The 15289-nt window shown below is 34.9% G+C and overlaps 2 protein-coding genes across 2 annotated transcripts; both read left to right on the forward strand.

The window, feature by feature from the left end:
- Positions 1-1998: 1998 nt before the first annotated feature.
- On the forward strand, positions 1999-3207 carry LOC137809518 (uncharacterized). The gene has a single exon (XM_068610626.1). It carries the CDS (start codon positions 1999-2001, stop codon positions 3205-3207), a length of 1209 nt encoding a protein of 402 aa, XP_068466727.1.
- Positions 3208-14188: 10981 nt separating this feature from the next.
- On the forward strand, positions 14189-14837 carry LOC150029178 (uncharacterized). Its single transcript, XM_090299431.1, has one exon. It carries the CDS (start codon positions 14313-14315, stop codon positions 14736-14738), a length of 426 nt encoding a protein of 141 aa, XP_090155557.1. The 5' UTR covers positions 14189-14312; the 3' UTR covers positions 14739-14837.
- Positions 14838-15289: the final 452 nt, after the last annotated feature.

Below are 15289 nucleotides of genomic sequence, written 5' to 3' on the forward strand. Positions count from 1 at the left end.
ATTCTTATTGCTTGGAGGTAGCATGTTACTTTTCCTTTGTTACTCACTAAGAAATCCAATCAAACTTCTGGTAATTTATAATCAACAATTTCCTTTTCTAAAACATCCAAAAAAGAAAAGAAAATAAATGAAATCCTTTGTAGAAAATGAACTATTTATCTGAATTTATTTAATCGCTTAGACTTGATCCTTACTTTATTACCTTCTTAAAGAAATAATATGACAACACAACAATAATCAAATTACATTTATATCTACAAAGAGTATAGAAAAATTGAAGTTTAAAATGATATACTTCTAATGAAAATAAAGAAAAGAAAACTTTATAACCTATTTATAGAATTTTTATTCTTTATCCAATTAAAATTTAATTTTATTAAAATATGAGTTCTTACAATATGAGCAAGAAATTATTTAGGTATTTGATAATGAAGACATTAATATAAATTTCATATTTTTTCTCATTTAAATATAAGGATATATTTTGTTTATATATTGTTTTTTTAAAAATGTATTTATTTTTCATTTAGTTTTGTAAGCCCTTATTGAAAGGTGTCAATATCCTATATAGGTTTTTTATATTTAAATATTTGAATGTTATTTTAGACGATTTAAGGATGGAAATTCTTTTTTAAATAAAACTAAATATTGTAATAAAATAAGATATCATAAAAAAATTGTTCTAAAACATTACTAGTACATAAATAAATATTTAGTGTTTGATAAAACAATGAAATCACATATTGATTCCTATAGTCATCAATAGCAATATAAATTTATGGTTATAGTGTAAAGAATTTCTTTAGAAGGTAGAAAGTGTAAAAAATAAGAAGTGTGTGAATGACTTAATTTGATAAAATAAAATTGAAAATTATATATATTTTTGAATAGTGAGGTTTTTGGCAGTGTAATATAAAAATGGAAGAATAAATGTGTAAGTTTTGTTTTTGAGTGAGTTGTGAAATGTGAGTGTAACTTATCGGGCACGCAGGGTCACTGAAAAGATTTTAATGTCAGCACTCACCACAACACATCCTTTTCTTTTCTTTTCTTTTCATCTCTGTCTTTGTCCACTTCTTGCATCAACACTGTCCACACAAACTCAAAATATCAAATAATAAGTAAAAGAAAGGACTAATAAACCTTGTGCACCCTGCAGTGGTATTGGCCCATTGGATTCAACTCAAACTTTTACATTTTAAATAAATATAAACTTTTACAATATTTTTATAATAGATTTTATGGGTCAAAATTTATGAGATCATACAAGTTTAATTTCTTGGATTTAGAAGGTGTACCGATTGGGCCGAGAGATTGGTCCGAAAGGTCCAATTAGGTCGATGCCAACCGAAAGCAATGTGAAGATTGAGCCGAGAGTTCAACCCAAAAGTGAACTAAAAAAGTCAATTGAGAGAATTAAAAGAAAGAGATAAAATAAAATGGAAATTATTATTAAGCAAAAGCCCATGAAACTGGGCCCAACTGGGCCCAAATATGTAGGTGTGTGTAGTAAATGTTTAATACAAAGAGAAAAGGCCCAAATAACTTATGGGCCCAATAAAAGAGTAGTATAAATAGAGGGTCATCCTGAGAGGTAAGTAAGGGTGAATTCATTCTAATATATTGTAAAACTGAATCTAACTTTGGCATCGGAGCACCTTTCAGGTACGCACACCCATCTGTGAGAGGAAGCCAAGACCAAAAACCGAAAGATCAAATGGAGTAAATTAAAGTTGACTGGGAAGTGTCCGTCAAGCAATACAATAAAACGTGAAAGATTTTCGAACCAAGTACAAACCAAGAACAAATAAGCCAAAAGATCACGCCGAGAAGGGAGTCCGGAAGCGAAGGCCGAGAGGTCAACGGGTGGAAGGCAAAGGGAGTTTGTTTCTAGGTCCTTGTAAGAACATTTTGGCGCCCACCGTGGGGCCGAGAAACAAAATGAGCGAAAGAGGAGAACATTCCAGAGAACAAGAAGATTGTCAGAACGCTATGACCATGGCCATGTTAATACAATTGCAAGAGGAATTTGAGACACTGAAGAAGAGTAATGAAGAGGAGTTGAGTATGTTGAGAGTTGAGAATGCTTACATGAGACAAAGATTAAATGAAGAAACCGTGTTGAATGCTTCCCTTGAAACTTTTCAGCCGAGAACACATGTTAATGAAAGAGAGAATAAGGAAGAGAGTTTCGGGGTCACACAAAGGAAGTTACCTGAGATTTCTGGTATCGCTGTGAAAACGCCAGCCAGAAGACACCCGTTTTCTGAGACTATAATAGAGACCCCATTACCTGACAATTGGAAAAGTCTAACAATAGAGAAGTATGATGGGAGTACAAATCCAGATGAACATGTTGCTATATACACAACTCAAATAAGTCTGTACACGTGGAATGACGCCATCCTATGCAGAGTGTTCCCAACTACTTTCAAAGGAGCAGCTTTAAGCTGGTTTACCTGGTTACCACCATTATCTATTGATTGTTTTGACACTTTGATAGAAAAGTTTGGAGCTCAATTCGCTACAAGTAGACCACATCACTTAACATCGATAGCTCTCGTAAACATAAGACAAGAACAAAATGAGTCGTTGCGAGCTTTTATGGAACGCTTTGGAAGAATGGCTTTAAGTATTAGAAACCTCAGTCCGGAAGTTTCTATGCATCATATGATAACTGCGTTGAGACCGGGACCATTTGCCGATAGTTTGTGCAAAAAACCGGCCGTAAGCCTTGATGAATTAAGACGGCGTGCAGCAAAGTTCATGCAAATGGAGGAGTTAAGGGACTTCAAGAATCAGGCAAGGATGGACGTGAAGAACGAGAAGAAAACAAATGAAAGAGAGGCAGGATATCAAAGCAGACGTTTCAGAGAGGAACCCCGTGGCCGAAAGTTTCAACAATACACACCATTGAGCACAACTCGGACCCGAATTCTTCAAGAGGCGATGGCAACTGAAGTAATACCGCCACCAATGAAAGCACGAACCCCAGATCGAGCTGACCACAACAAACATTGCCAGTACCATAAAAATCATGGCCATCACACTGAAGAATGCATAGCTCTGAAAGACCGAATTGAAGAGTTGATCCAGACAGGGCAATTAAAACGCTTTGTTAGAGTCGGAAGAATGAAGGCCAGTCAAAGTCCAGAACAAGATGTCAGGAGTAGAGGAGAAAAATTTGGAAGAACGACTGATATATAAAACGATCGAAAGGAGAGAAGAGGAGGAAGAGATGAAAAAAGAGATCTAAGAAGTGGAGGAAGCCACCTCCATTCTCAAGAGAGAAGGAGCCGACAACGCAGTTTGGGAAGGCCGGTTAGGGGGTTCATTAATACCATCTCTGGAGGCTTTCCGGAAAAGGAAACATATAATACGATAGGAAAGAAATATTCGAGTGGTACCATGACCGTGAATTATGTTTTCAAAAGAAGAAGTTTACCACCTATGTTATTTACTGATGAAGATTTCCAAGATATTGATCCTGATCAACGAGACCCAATGGTGATAACAGTTGAAATTGCCAAGTACGCGGTAATGAAAACTCTAGTAGATCATGGGAGCTCAGTCGATAATCTGTTCTGGGAAACCTTCAAAAAGTTACATTTGAAAGAACAAGACATGGTCCTTTTGAAGGAGCAAATAATTGGGTTTTCAGGTGAAAAGGTTGACACCAAAGGATATATCGATTTGCCGACAACCTTTGGTAGAGGAAATGCAACGAAAACAATTACAATCAGATACCTGGTGGTAGATACTCGTACTTCTTATAATGCCTTGTTAGGAAGATCTTCGTTGAATAAGTTGGGAGCTATAGTGTCGACGCCACATTTGGCAATGAAATTTCCAACAGAACAGGGAGACATAGCAACCATATATGTCGATCAAAAAGCAGCCAAAAAGTGTTATGCGACCGGATTGAAGATGGTCCAAGAGCCGAGAGTGGCGACCGGAAGTATGGAAGCAAGAAACATGGTTGCAATGGTGGACTTGGATCCCAGAATGAATGATGATGAAAGGATAGAGCCAAGAGAAGAAATTACATCGGTTCAATTAGGTGAAGATGAAACGCAATGTACATATGTTGGGGGTAGTATGCCCAAAGAAATGATTGATGACTTAGTGGCAGTTATAAGAATGAACAAAGATTTGTTCGCCTGGAAGGCATCAGACATACCGGGAATTGATCATAACATCATTTCTCACAAATTATCTGTTTGCCGAGAAGCAAGACCGATAGCTCAAAAACGAAGGAAGTTGGGAGAAGAAAGACGAAAAGCTGCTCTTGAAGAAACTGAAAAATTGTTACAGGCAGGTTTCATTAAAGAAATCCAATATACGACTTGGTTAGCAAATGTAGTTCTAGTCAAGAAGGCAAACGGAAAGTGGAGAATGTGTACTGATTATACAGATTTGAACAAGGCATGTCCGAAAGATTCATATCCTTTGCCGAGTATTGACAGGTTGGTTGATGGGGCATCTGGTCAAGCCATGATGAGTTTCTTGGATGCTTATTCCGATTACAATCAAATACAAATGTATAAACCTGACATCCCGAAGACTGCATTCACTACCGATATGGCAAACTATTGCTATCAGGTCATGCCTTTCGGTTTAAAAAATACCGGAGCTACATATCAAAGATTGATGGATACGGTGTTTAAAAAACAAATTGGAAAGAATATGGAAGTGTATATGGATGATATGATTGTCAAGTCGCATGTGGTAGATAACCATGTGAAAGATCTTGAAGAAGTATTTGCACAGATAAGGAAGTATAACTTGCGATTGAATCCAAAAAAATGTGTTTTTGGAGTCAAAGGTGGGAAGTTTCTCAGCTTCATGTTGACTAACAGAGGAATTGAGGCAAATCCAGATAAATGTGAAGCAATAATGAATATGAGGAATCCGATAAATTTGAAAGAAGTTCAGAGGTTAATAGGAAGGTTAAATGCATTGGCAAGGTTTTTGCCAATACTTGCCGAGAAGTCAAAACCGATAATGAAGTTGTTAAGGAAGGCCGAAACGTTCACGTGGAATGAACAATGCGAGCAAGCTTTTGCTACGATTAAAGAGACGATAGCTAAACCTCCCATCCTGGTCAAACCTATGTCAACTCTGCCTATCATCGTCTACCTTGCCACTTCTCACGAAGCCATAGGAGCAGCCTTGATATAAGAAAATCCAGAACAAAAGCCTATATACTTCGTGAGCAGAGTTCTCCAAAGCGTCGAAACCAGATACCAACGGGTTGAAAAAATTGCCTTAACACTTGTGTACACAGCAAGGCGACTCCGGCCATACTTTCAGAATCATCAGGTTATTGTCAGAATCGATTGCCCGATAGCCAAAGTATTAAGAAAACCTGAACTTGCGGGAAGAATGGTAGCATGGTCAGTAGAGTTGTCAGAATTTGGAATCAAATATGAGCCACGAGGAGCAATCAAAGCACAAGCATTAGCAGACTTTATTATCCAAATGCCGACAACGGAAGCCGATCATGAAGCGTGGATTGTATTTGTTGACGGATCATCCAGCAAGAAAGGGAGTGGGGCAGGAATCGTGCTAGAAGGACCAGGGAACTTTCATTTGGAAATGGCCCTGAAATTTGAATTCAAAACTTCAAATAATCAAGCCGAGTATGAGGCTTTAATTGCAGGATTGGTTTTAGCCAAAGACATGGGTGCACAAAATGTTATATGCCGGAGTGATTCTCAATTAATGGTTGGACATATGAAAGGTGAATACCAGGTAAGAGATCCCTTATTATTAAGGTATTATCACAAAGTCTTGAGCATTATGGAAAACTTTATCACAGCCGAGATCATACATATTCCGAGAGAACAAAACACAAAAGCAGATTCTCTATCCAAGTTGGCAAGTCAACGAAGACAACCTCAGCACAACTCCATTTTACAACAAACCTTGCACAATCCGACAGTTGGAGTGGAAGAATGTTTGATTGTTACCACAGAGAAAGATGATTGAATTCGATCATACAAAGAAGTGATTAACAATCAAGAACAAGGAATTGAAATTGATGTTAGAATGGCTAGAAAAGTCGCTAATTTTATCCTCATAGGGGATGAACTGTACAAGAGAGGGTTTTCAACTCCTTTGTTAAAGTGCCTTTCTCATGAGCAAGCTGAACATGTAATCCGAGAACTTCATGAAGGACTATGTGGATTGCATTGTGGTGCGCGAACAATGGCAACAAGAATCTGTCGTGCCGGATATTATTGGCCGACAATACGAGAAGATTTCAATCAATACGTTAAAACCTGTAAGAAGTGTCAGGAATTTGGAAGCCTCAACCATATACCATCACAAGAGTTGCAAAGCATTGCTTCTCCCTGGCCATTTGCTAAATGGGGAATGGATATCCTCGGCCCATTCCCTTTAGGCCGAGGACAAACAAAATTCATGATTGTTGCGGTTGATTATTTCACAAAATGGATAGAAGTTGAAGCGTTGACAAAAATAACAGCTCAACAAGTTCAAACATTTGTGTGGAAGAACATAATTTGTAGATTCGGTATTCCACATTCTATTATAACTGACAATGGCCGACAGTTCACTGATAAAAAGCTTCTGGAATTCTATGCGGATTTGGGAATCAAATCTACAACCACCTCAGTTGAACATCCGCAAACAAATGGGCAAGCAGAATCAGCTAACAAAGTCATTCTCAGTCAACTAAAGAGAAAATTGGGAAGTGCAAAAGGGTTGTGGGCCGAGAAGTTACTTGAAATATTGTGGGCATATAGATGCACACCGCAGACATCAACTGGAGAAACACCATTTAATCTCACATATGGAACAGATGCTATGTTGCCCATAGAGGTCACTAAACCAACATTACGAAGACAAATAGAAGATTAGAGTGTTAATAATGAATGTTTAAAGGCAGAATTAGATTTGATTGAAGAACTTCGAGAGAAAGCCAAAATCAGAGAAGAGGCAGTAAAAAGAAGAGCATGTAAGAGGTTCAATGCGAAGGTAAGACCGAGAAATTTTAGTGAAGGAGATTTGGTATGGAGAATGAGAACTGATGCAAGAAAAGATCCAGCACAAGGGAAGTTAGCACCAAACTGGGAAGGACCGTTCAGAGTAAAAGAAAACTTGAAGAATGGAGCCTATAGGTTGGAAACGTTAGACGAAAAGTTAATACCCAGAACTTGGAATACGAGTCACTTAAAATTTTATTTCAGTTAAGGCTTGTATTTAAGAACACTAACTATTGTATATTAAGATCTTTTGTTGAAAGTTCTAAGTGTTAACTAGAAACTCTCGGTCTTGGATACTTTCACTCCAGGTGAAATCCTTCCGAGAGAACATTTACATATAATTCTTTCGGTCTCGGATGCTTTCACTCCAGGTGAAATCCTTCCCGAGAGAATATTTACTTATAATTCTTTCGGACTTGGATACTTTCACTCCAGGTGAAATCCTTCCGAGAGAACATTCACGTATAATTCTTTCGGTCTTGGATGCTTTCACTCCAGGTGAAATCCTTCCCGAGAGAATATTTACTTATAATTCTTTCGGACTTGGATGCTTTCACTCCAGGTGAAATCCCTCCCGAGAGAACATCTACTTATAATTCTTTCAGACTTGGACGCTTTCGGCTTAATCTGATTTTTTCATTTGATTCGGCTGCTTCTCTTTTCAATTTCTCAAACTCAGTAGAAGCAATATGGTTCTTAGTTTCTTCCCTTATCGCTTTACTAATCAGAAAAGCACGGCTAGTTAGTTCAAACATCGAATGAGCTAGAGAAGGAACAGAAACAACTTTGAACATATCCCGAGCAGAGGAATCAAGATTGCAGTCAACAAAATCTGAAAAATGTGTGGACGACGTAAATATTGTTTCAAAGAGAGATTGAGAAGAACTCCCGGAACCATGACGATGTTTCTTAGAAGAGTGTGACCTTCTATTACTTTTGTCTCGTTTCCTACTCTTCTTAGAAGGTCCTATTTCGGCATCCGCGGCAATTTCAACCTCTAAGCGAGAGGCAGGCTCAACAACTTCATTTTCTGTTTGTGGAATTTCTTTCTCAAGACGAGGAGTTGAGCCTCCAGCTTGGTTAAACAACTTAGAAAAATAAGCACGATCCTTCGGCTTCGTTGCCGCCATTAAACCTGAACATCACCAAAAGATTCAGCAAAGTTAAAATTCTATTATTACTAAAAGAGAGAATCCGAAAAAATCACATACCCATGAAATCTTTTTGGGGTTTATGAGAAACGTATAGCCGAAGCAGAGCACGAGTTGGAATCTTAAGGGAGAAGTGACCTAGAACCGCAATAACATGCTTCTCTTCGATAGTCATGGAATAATAAGAACAAGAGTTAAATTTCACGGGAGCACGGGTCCAGTAGAAAGGGAATTTTGGAATATCACCATCAAAGAAATACTTTCTCCCGGTTTCCTTAATGAGAATTTTAAAGAAACCTCCTTTGAAGTTTTTGTATGAAGAAGTAAATGGAGAAAGAAAACAAATTTTTGTCTTACTAATCAGGGACAACCAACTAGGCTTCTTACCGGGCCAAGAGCTATAGTAATATAAAAAAGTTTTCGGACTCGGAGTTAAAGAAAGGTATTTACACAAAATGCTAAAAGCTTGCATATAAACCCAACCGTTGGGGTGAAGTTGAGTAGGAGCAACGTTAAGAAAACGAAGGACACCCATCTGAAATTCACTTAAAGGAAACCGAATGGAGATCAGTAAAGAGACATTCATAAAAATAAAAAAATTCGTGTTTGTCGCCTTCACGACCATGGCAAACATTATCAATGACACAAGTTCGCCGAAAAGAAATGATTTCCTCAGTGGCATCAGGAGAATACACATAAATTTGAGAAAGGAAATTGCGAAGGGTTGAGGTAAATTGGTACCGAGAGAAATATTCTCGAACTTTCGGATTAACCCATTCGTACCCGAGTCGAAGACTTAATCTTTGTTCGGCTATTTCTTCTTTTTCCTCGGCTTCAACATCTACGACATCTTTGCTTGATGAATTCATACACGAGATCGTTTCAGGTGACAAAGCGGAGTTGGCATTCTTATTGGTCTCAATCACTCTCCCAGTAGATTCATTACTCGTGCTCGAAAATCCCGTAAACTCAGAAGAAACGGAAACAGAACTCGATGAAGACATTATACCTTCCGTGAATATTTGCTTCAGCTTTAATATATAATGAGAGGAGAAACTGCGTAACAAGATGAATAGAGGTGAAGATTTATAATGGTGGAAGAGTGGTGACATATGAAGAGTCATGGCATTGTAACCATCAGATTTAGTCACATCCAATGGTTGGAAACTTCTAGCTTGTCATGTCAAGCAGTACAATCAAGAGGAAACGCGCAAAACGAAAAAGTCTTTTCGCAATGAATACACCATTAAAGTCTTTTTTCTTTCAAAATTTGTTTTCCCTCCAAAATATAAGAGAGGTGAAGTTTCATTTTTTCATAGACATTTCGTCGTCTACATCTCCTTATGCCTGGGGGGCTTAGTGTACTGATTGGGCCGAGAGATTGGACCGAAAGTCCAATTAGGTCGATGCCAACCGAAAGCAATGTGAAGACTGAGCCGAGAGTTCAACCCAAAAGTGAACTAAAAAAGGTCAATTGAGAGACTTAAAAGAAAGAGATAAAATAAAATGGAAATTATTATTAAGCAAAAGCCCATGAAACTGGGCCCAACTGGACCCAAATATGTAGGTGTGTGTAGTAAATGTTTAATACAAAGAGAAAAGGCCCAAATAACTTCTGGGCCCAATAAAAGAGTAGTATAAATAGAGGGTCATCCTGAGAGCTAAGCAAGGGTGAATTCATTCTAATATATTGTAAAACTGAATCTAACTTTGGCATCGGAGCACCTTTCAGGTACGCACACCCATCTGTGAGAGGAAGCCGATACCAAAAACCGAAAGATCAAATGGAGTAAATTAAAGTTGACCGGGAAGTGTCCGTCAAGCAATTCAATAAAACGTGAAAGATTTTCGAACCAAGTACAAACCAAGAACAAATAAGCCGAAAGATCACGCCGAGAAGGAAGTTCGGAAGCGAAGGCCGAGAGGTCAATGGGTGGAAGGCAAAGAGAGTTTGTTTCTAGGTCTTGTAAGAATAGAAGGACTTATATAAAATATGATATCAGAAATTTAGTACAGTATAAGTATGATCTAGTTAGTATGCATTTATTCAAAATTAATAGTGTGGTATATTATGTCATAAGATTAAGAATTTTATAAAATTTTATTATAGAAATATATTAATATGATATGAAAAATAAGACTTTTATTATTAATATCTGCAGTAGGATTATCATATATATATTTCAATTGCATCTATTTTGGTTTAATATATAAAATTGTAATGTGATTCTAATTATTCATATTAAAATTGTTAGATAATCATAAGGGTTTTACAAACTTCTTCTGAACCTTGAGACTTGTCTTAATCCTACTGGCTAGTGAGACCAACTTTATATATATATATATATATATATATATATATATATATTATTTTATTTATTTATTTTTTCAAAAGCATAATATACTTATATAAAATGTGATTTCTATAAAAGTTTTGTTTCAGGCTGATAGAGTTCTTAGGGGAGGTCGCGTTGCGCCATTCGATGAGCCCATTAGGCCCACCCCTCTTTATGGATACTATAAAACCAATACTGTTTTTTCCTACACCTCCATACCTTATTCTCTCACCTCCATAAGTTTTCAAATTTCCAAAAATACCCCTTTATAATATTCTGGATTACATAATTCGAAAGTCATTTTTTAAATTTGTAATTAGTTACCGGATTACATAATCCGGAAGCCATTTTTCATATGCATGATTATTCTCTGGATTACATAAGTTTTATTTAACTTCCGGATTATGTAATCCAAAAGTCTTTTTTCAAATGAGATTCTGAATTACATAATCCAGAAACTACTCTATGGGGTGACACAAGAAGGACAAAAATGTATTTTCATGTTGTGTATGAAGGTGGCAGAAGAAGATATGGAGGTGCAGGAAGAAACAGTCTAAAACCAAACCTTCAAATTTCTAACGGCCCAAACAAAAAAAGAAAACGAAGGCTCCCAATATTGTTAAGTAATTATCCAAATTGATAAGTGTATTGGCTAATGGATTTTTTGTTAAAACTCTAATGGAATGAAAATTTATAATTAAATATAAAGAAAATTATAAATCTGTATTAAATATCAAATATTTACATGTGTTTGTGTATATGTATCTCAAAACGAGGTGCATATCTCTTGAGGTTAGTAGTATCAAATTTTGGTATTCACAATTTTTAAATCAACCTCACTTTTGTGTAATTTTTCAATCTCCTCTTGAAGACGACTTGCACTAGTTTTAGTCTCTTTGAGCTTCCTCTGTGCCTCTTTGTCTTCTTCCATTCCTTTCTTCAATATTTTCACCTCATCTTTTAGATTTTTGTTCTTGTTCTTTATTTTCTTCATTTTTTCTTTATGCAATTCAATCTCTTGAGATTTGATAAAGAGAGAGGTCATACTCAACCATGATTTGTTCCAGCTCTTGAACCATGATTTACAAAAGTGTTATCCCTATTAGAGGAATCGGAAGCTATGAATGAAGGAACATACTTAATAAGGAAGAATGACTTGGGAAAGTGAAGGGCAATGATGAAGAAAGATTCTATAAAATCAAAAGTGCAAAATGTTTATGAAAGGTAGATTACGATTGATGAGAGCTAATGAAGTTTGAATATAATAAAGAAAAAATGTTTAAAATGTTGTGTGAAACAACAAAGTTTTTGTTATTAGACACTAGGTACCACATTTGATACACGGTTAGTCATAAAATATAAGTTTATAACATTCAATATAAAATAGTCATACAGAACTCGACTTCAATAAAATTGTCATAAAAAAATCATCCATAATAATTCAATCTCAAATAACTAAAGTTTAATCTATAATTTGTAAACATATTAAAACTCATTCTTCTTAAATATTCGTTCACATGTTTAGCTAAATTTATGGATTTCAAACTTAAGGAACTTATATACCAACACATATCCAAATAACTTGTCCAATAACAATGACACCACATACCGTCAATGTGGATATCCAGTTTGGATTGGTTTTTGGCCAGACAAGTCCAATCCAAGAATATTGTTATTAAGCCCAAGTTTTAGAGATAACAAAGAAAAAAAGACGAATATGAAAAATGGATTAAAATCTCATCATAATATTAATGAATATATTATGAAATAAATCTTATTAATGCATAATTAATGTGATTTTAATGCACAAATCTTGATCTCTTTAAATATTTTGATTTACTTAACAATATTTTTTATTATATTACATAAATATTTTGAATAAATAATTATAACTTAATATAAATAATAGTTTGCTAAAAACAATATTTTTTCTTACCATAATTACTCTCTTTTTTAAAATATGAATTAGACATGTTTCAAATGAATTTTGGTGGTTAGATATTTCTCTAATTTTTCACATTAATATATTTTTTTCTGGTTCAACGTTCATGACGTTACTATTACTAACATTTCAACATGATACACCTTCTATTAAATAGGTTTCTATGTAATTCTCAATTTGTAAGTCTCACATTTTATTATCGATTTAAATGATCTTTTTTAAAATTGGTTTTAGACGTTGAAATACCTTAAATCATAGTTATATTTAACATAATTAACACAACAATTTCACGAAATTTAGTGCAGTGGTACATAAATAGGATTTTACGTGAAGTTGAACCTCGTATGTCTTCTTCTTTGATGACCACTTCAAAAAACGAGAAGCAAATGTTGAGAGAAGCTTCCTTGCATACCAATCTATCACCATAATAATTGAACAACACTTACAATATAATTATAAAATAACAAATTTTTTCATTCTTTTTCTCCCAATTTGTTTTGTTTAGTCCCTCGAGACCTTAAAACAATTAATCTAATCACCTCACGTGCGCAACCTTGACTTGCTACATATTTTTCTTCAAGTCAAAGGACAAACGTTTGATTTTGGCTGCAATTGCCATCTTTTGTTTCTTGGACGAAACATTCTTCACACAATAGTGTCCACATACACTATTTCATTTCTCAATCACTCAAATACTTTATTTAAATATAATTCATTGACATTTTGGTTACATATGCATTAACTTCAAACTTAATACAATAGTCAATTACACGTGTATACATAGTTCTTTTAAGAAAACCCCTTTCCTAAGTAAGAAACTTTAGAAAAAATGTCAACAAAAGGAAAATCAAATTATAACTAAACAATGCAAATTATGAAGGTCTTCTGTTTGATTTTGTATATTTTTTATGAAAAATAATTCAAATTAATGTTTGATTTTATAACTTTTTTACGCGGAGTGTATTAATTAGAATAATGTAAATTTGATTTATATTTTGAATCAAGAAAAAAAAAAGACTTAAAGTTTAAGTTTATTAGTTCAAATAATGAAAAAAATATGTCTAATTGTGCTTTATAAGCAGAAATAAAAGGAAATCTAAAAAGATATTTAAACTGATTGTTTCGAATAGTGTCTTAATTTATAGAGATATGCATATTAGCAGCAGATTTGTGTCTTAATTTTAGCAGATTTATTTCTTAATAATACATAAGCTGTCATAAATATATACTACAATCACATCCTTAACGTGTAGCAAATTTATTTACTATTAAATAATAAAATAGACCAAAAAATCAGAAATATGTTACAATAATCATATTCCTTAATTACGACAGATTTGTTTACTAATCTATAATTATTTCCAGTCAACAAGCCTACATAAAAAAAATGAATGTCTGAATCAAATATAATTGATTTTATTAATTTAATTCAATTTAAACCCAAACTTATAAAAATGTCAAACAACATGAATATGTTTAGCTTTGATTTTTCGTGAAAATTGTTTATGCTGGATTTAATTGCCCCTTATAATATAACTTTCTCTTTGAAATGGTGAGATTTTCTTCCTTTTGCAAAAAAGTGTGTTTCTCATACAAACTATTATTTATTCATAATAATCTATTTGTGGTATGCAATCTTCTTAAATGGATTTGCTACGTAATTTCCTTTAAAAGATTGCATAAAAAAATAATTTAAGGGAAAGAAGTAACATGAGAAATAGTCATAGAAGTTGATTCGCAGCCATTCTTTGTTGTAATTAAGAAGAAACTTCGAGGAAAGTGGTGAATTTGCAACGCATTGGAACTGGGAATAATGAATCTATAAATTGTGAGAAGGCACAGGAATTGAAGAGAAGAGAAGAGAAGAAGCGATATGAAGTTTGAAGCAGTAGGAGGAGGGTGCAAGTACCACCCTGATAACAAACAACTACCAGGTGTTTGTCCCTTTTGCTTAAGAGACAAACTCTTGAAGCTCTATGACATCAACAATCCAACGTATCCTCTCCCTTCTCCTTCTCCTCTTCTTCCTTCTTATGTCTCTCACCGCCATCGCCGCCATATTTCTACCGTGCCGGATTCTGTCTCTTCCATGGTTAGTTTCAATTATGGATTGAAGAAGAGCAACTCCATTGCCTTTGCTTCAGGAAGCCAAACCACAGATAGGGAAGTCAGTGAAAAGAGCACGGGGAGAAAGAAGAAGAGTGTTTGGTCCAAGCTCCTCAAATTGACCAGAAAAAACAGTAAGGAGGTCTTCATGCATTCCAGGACCGTGAGGGAGGGAAAAACTTGGCATTTTTAATGTTAATGTAGATCCACTTTTTTAATTCTTGTAACTATACATAACTTTGGAGAATTTTAATTGATTTGCAATTGGATTGGAGCAATGTTTCCTCCATCAGATTTTTGTGTATTCATCTAAGAATGAATTATTTTACTGTCTCACATTTCCGAGAAGCAAATTTGATAACCACCGTGTCAATAACAAGATTATTCAAAAAAGGTTGCTGATGCATCAGTTCAATGTAGACTTATTCTCCCAGTTCAAAAAGGGTGTTTTTGTTGAACCTTCAGATTTTATCCTGTAATGTAAATCAAAATTAATTAACTCGTCTCAGAATAAGATGAGTATGAGCATGGGGTTCTTATATGGTAAAGAGGTTATTAGCTCTTTCAGGAATTTTAGTGGTTTTCTTTTATATTTTAGTAAAAATATCTTACCCTTAATAAAAAAATCTCTTTCTAGTAGCACTCCCTCTTCATCTTCTTTATCATATCATTTCAATCATACCCACTTTCTTTTTCTCTGCTTGTACTAACACTTCTGCACGTTTATGCGTTGTGAGAACAGTT

The sequence above is a fragment of the Phaseolus vulgaris genome, chromosome 2, assembly GCF_051622355.1.
Source record: "Phaseolus vulgaris cultivar YP4 chromosome 2, ASM5162235v1, whole genome shotgun sequence".
In the NCBI taxonomy this organism is placed as follows: domain Eukaryota; kingdom Viridiplantae; phylum Streptophyta; class Magnoliopsida; order Fabales; family Fabaceae; genus Phaseolus; species Phaseolus vulgaris.

Excerpts from the sequence above, each read along its gene's own strand:
- LOC137809518 (XM_068610626.1), top strand. The coding sequence starts at position 1,999 with ATGGCCATGTTAATACAATTGCAAGAGGAATTTGAGACACTGAAGAAG.
- LOC150029178 (XM_090299431.1), top strand. The coding sequence starts at position 14,313 with ATGAAGTTTGAAGCAGTAGGAGGAGGGTGCAAGTACCACCCTGATAAC.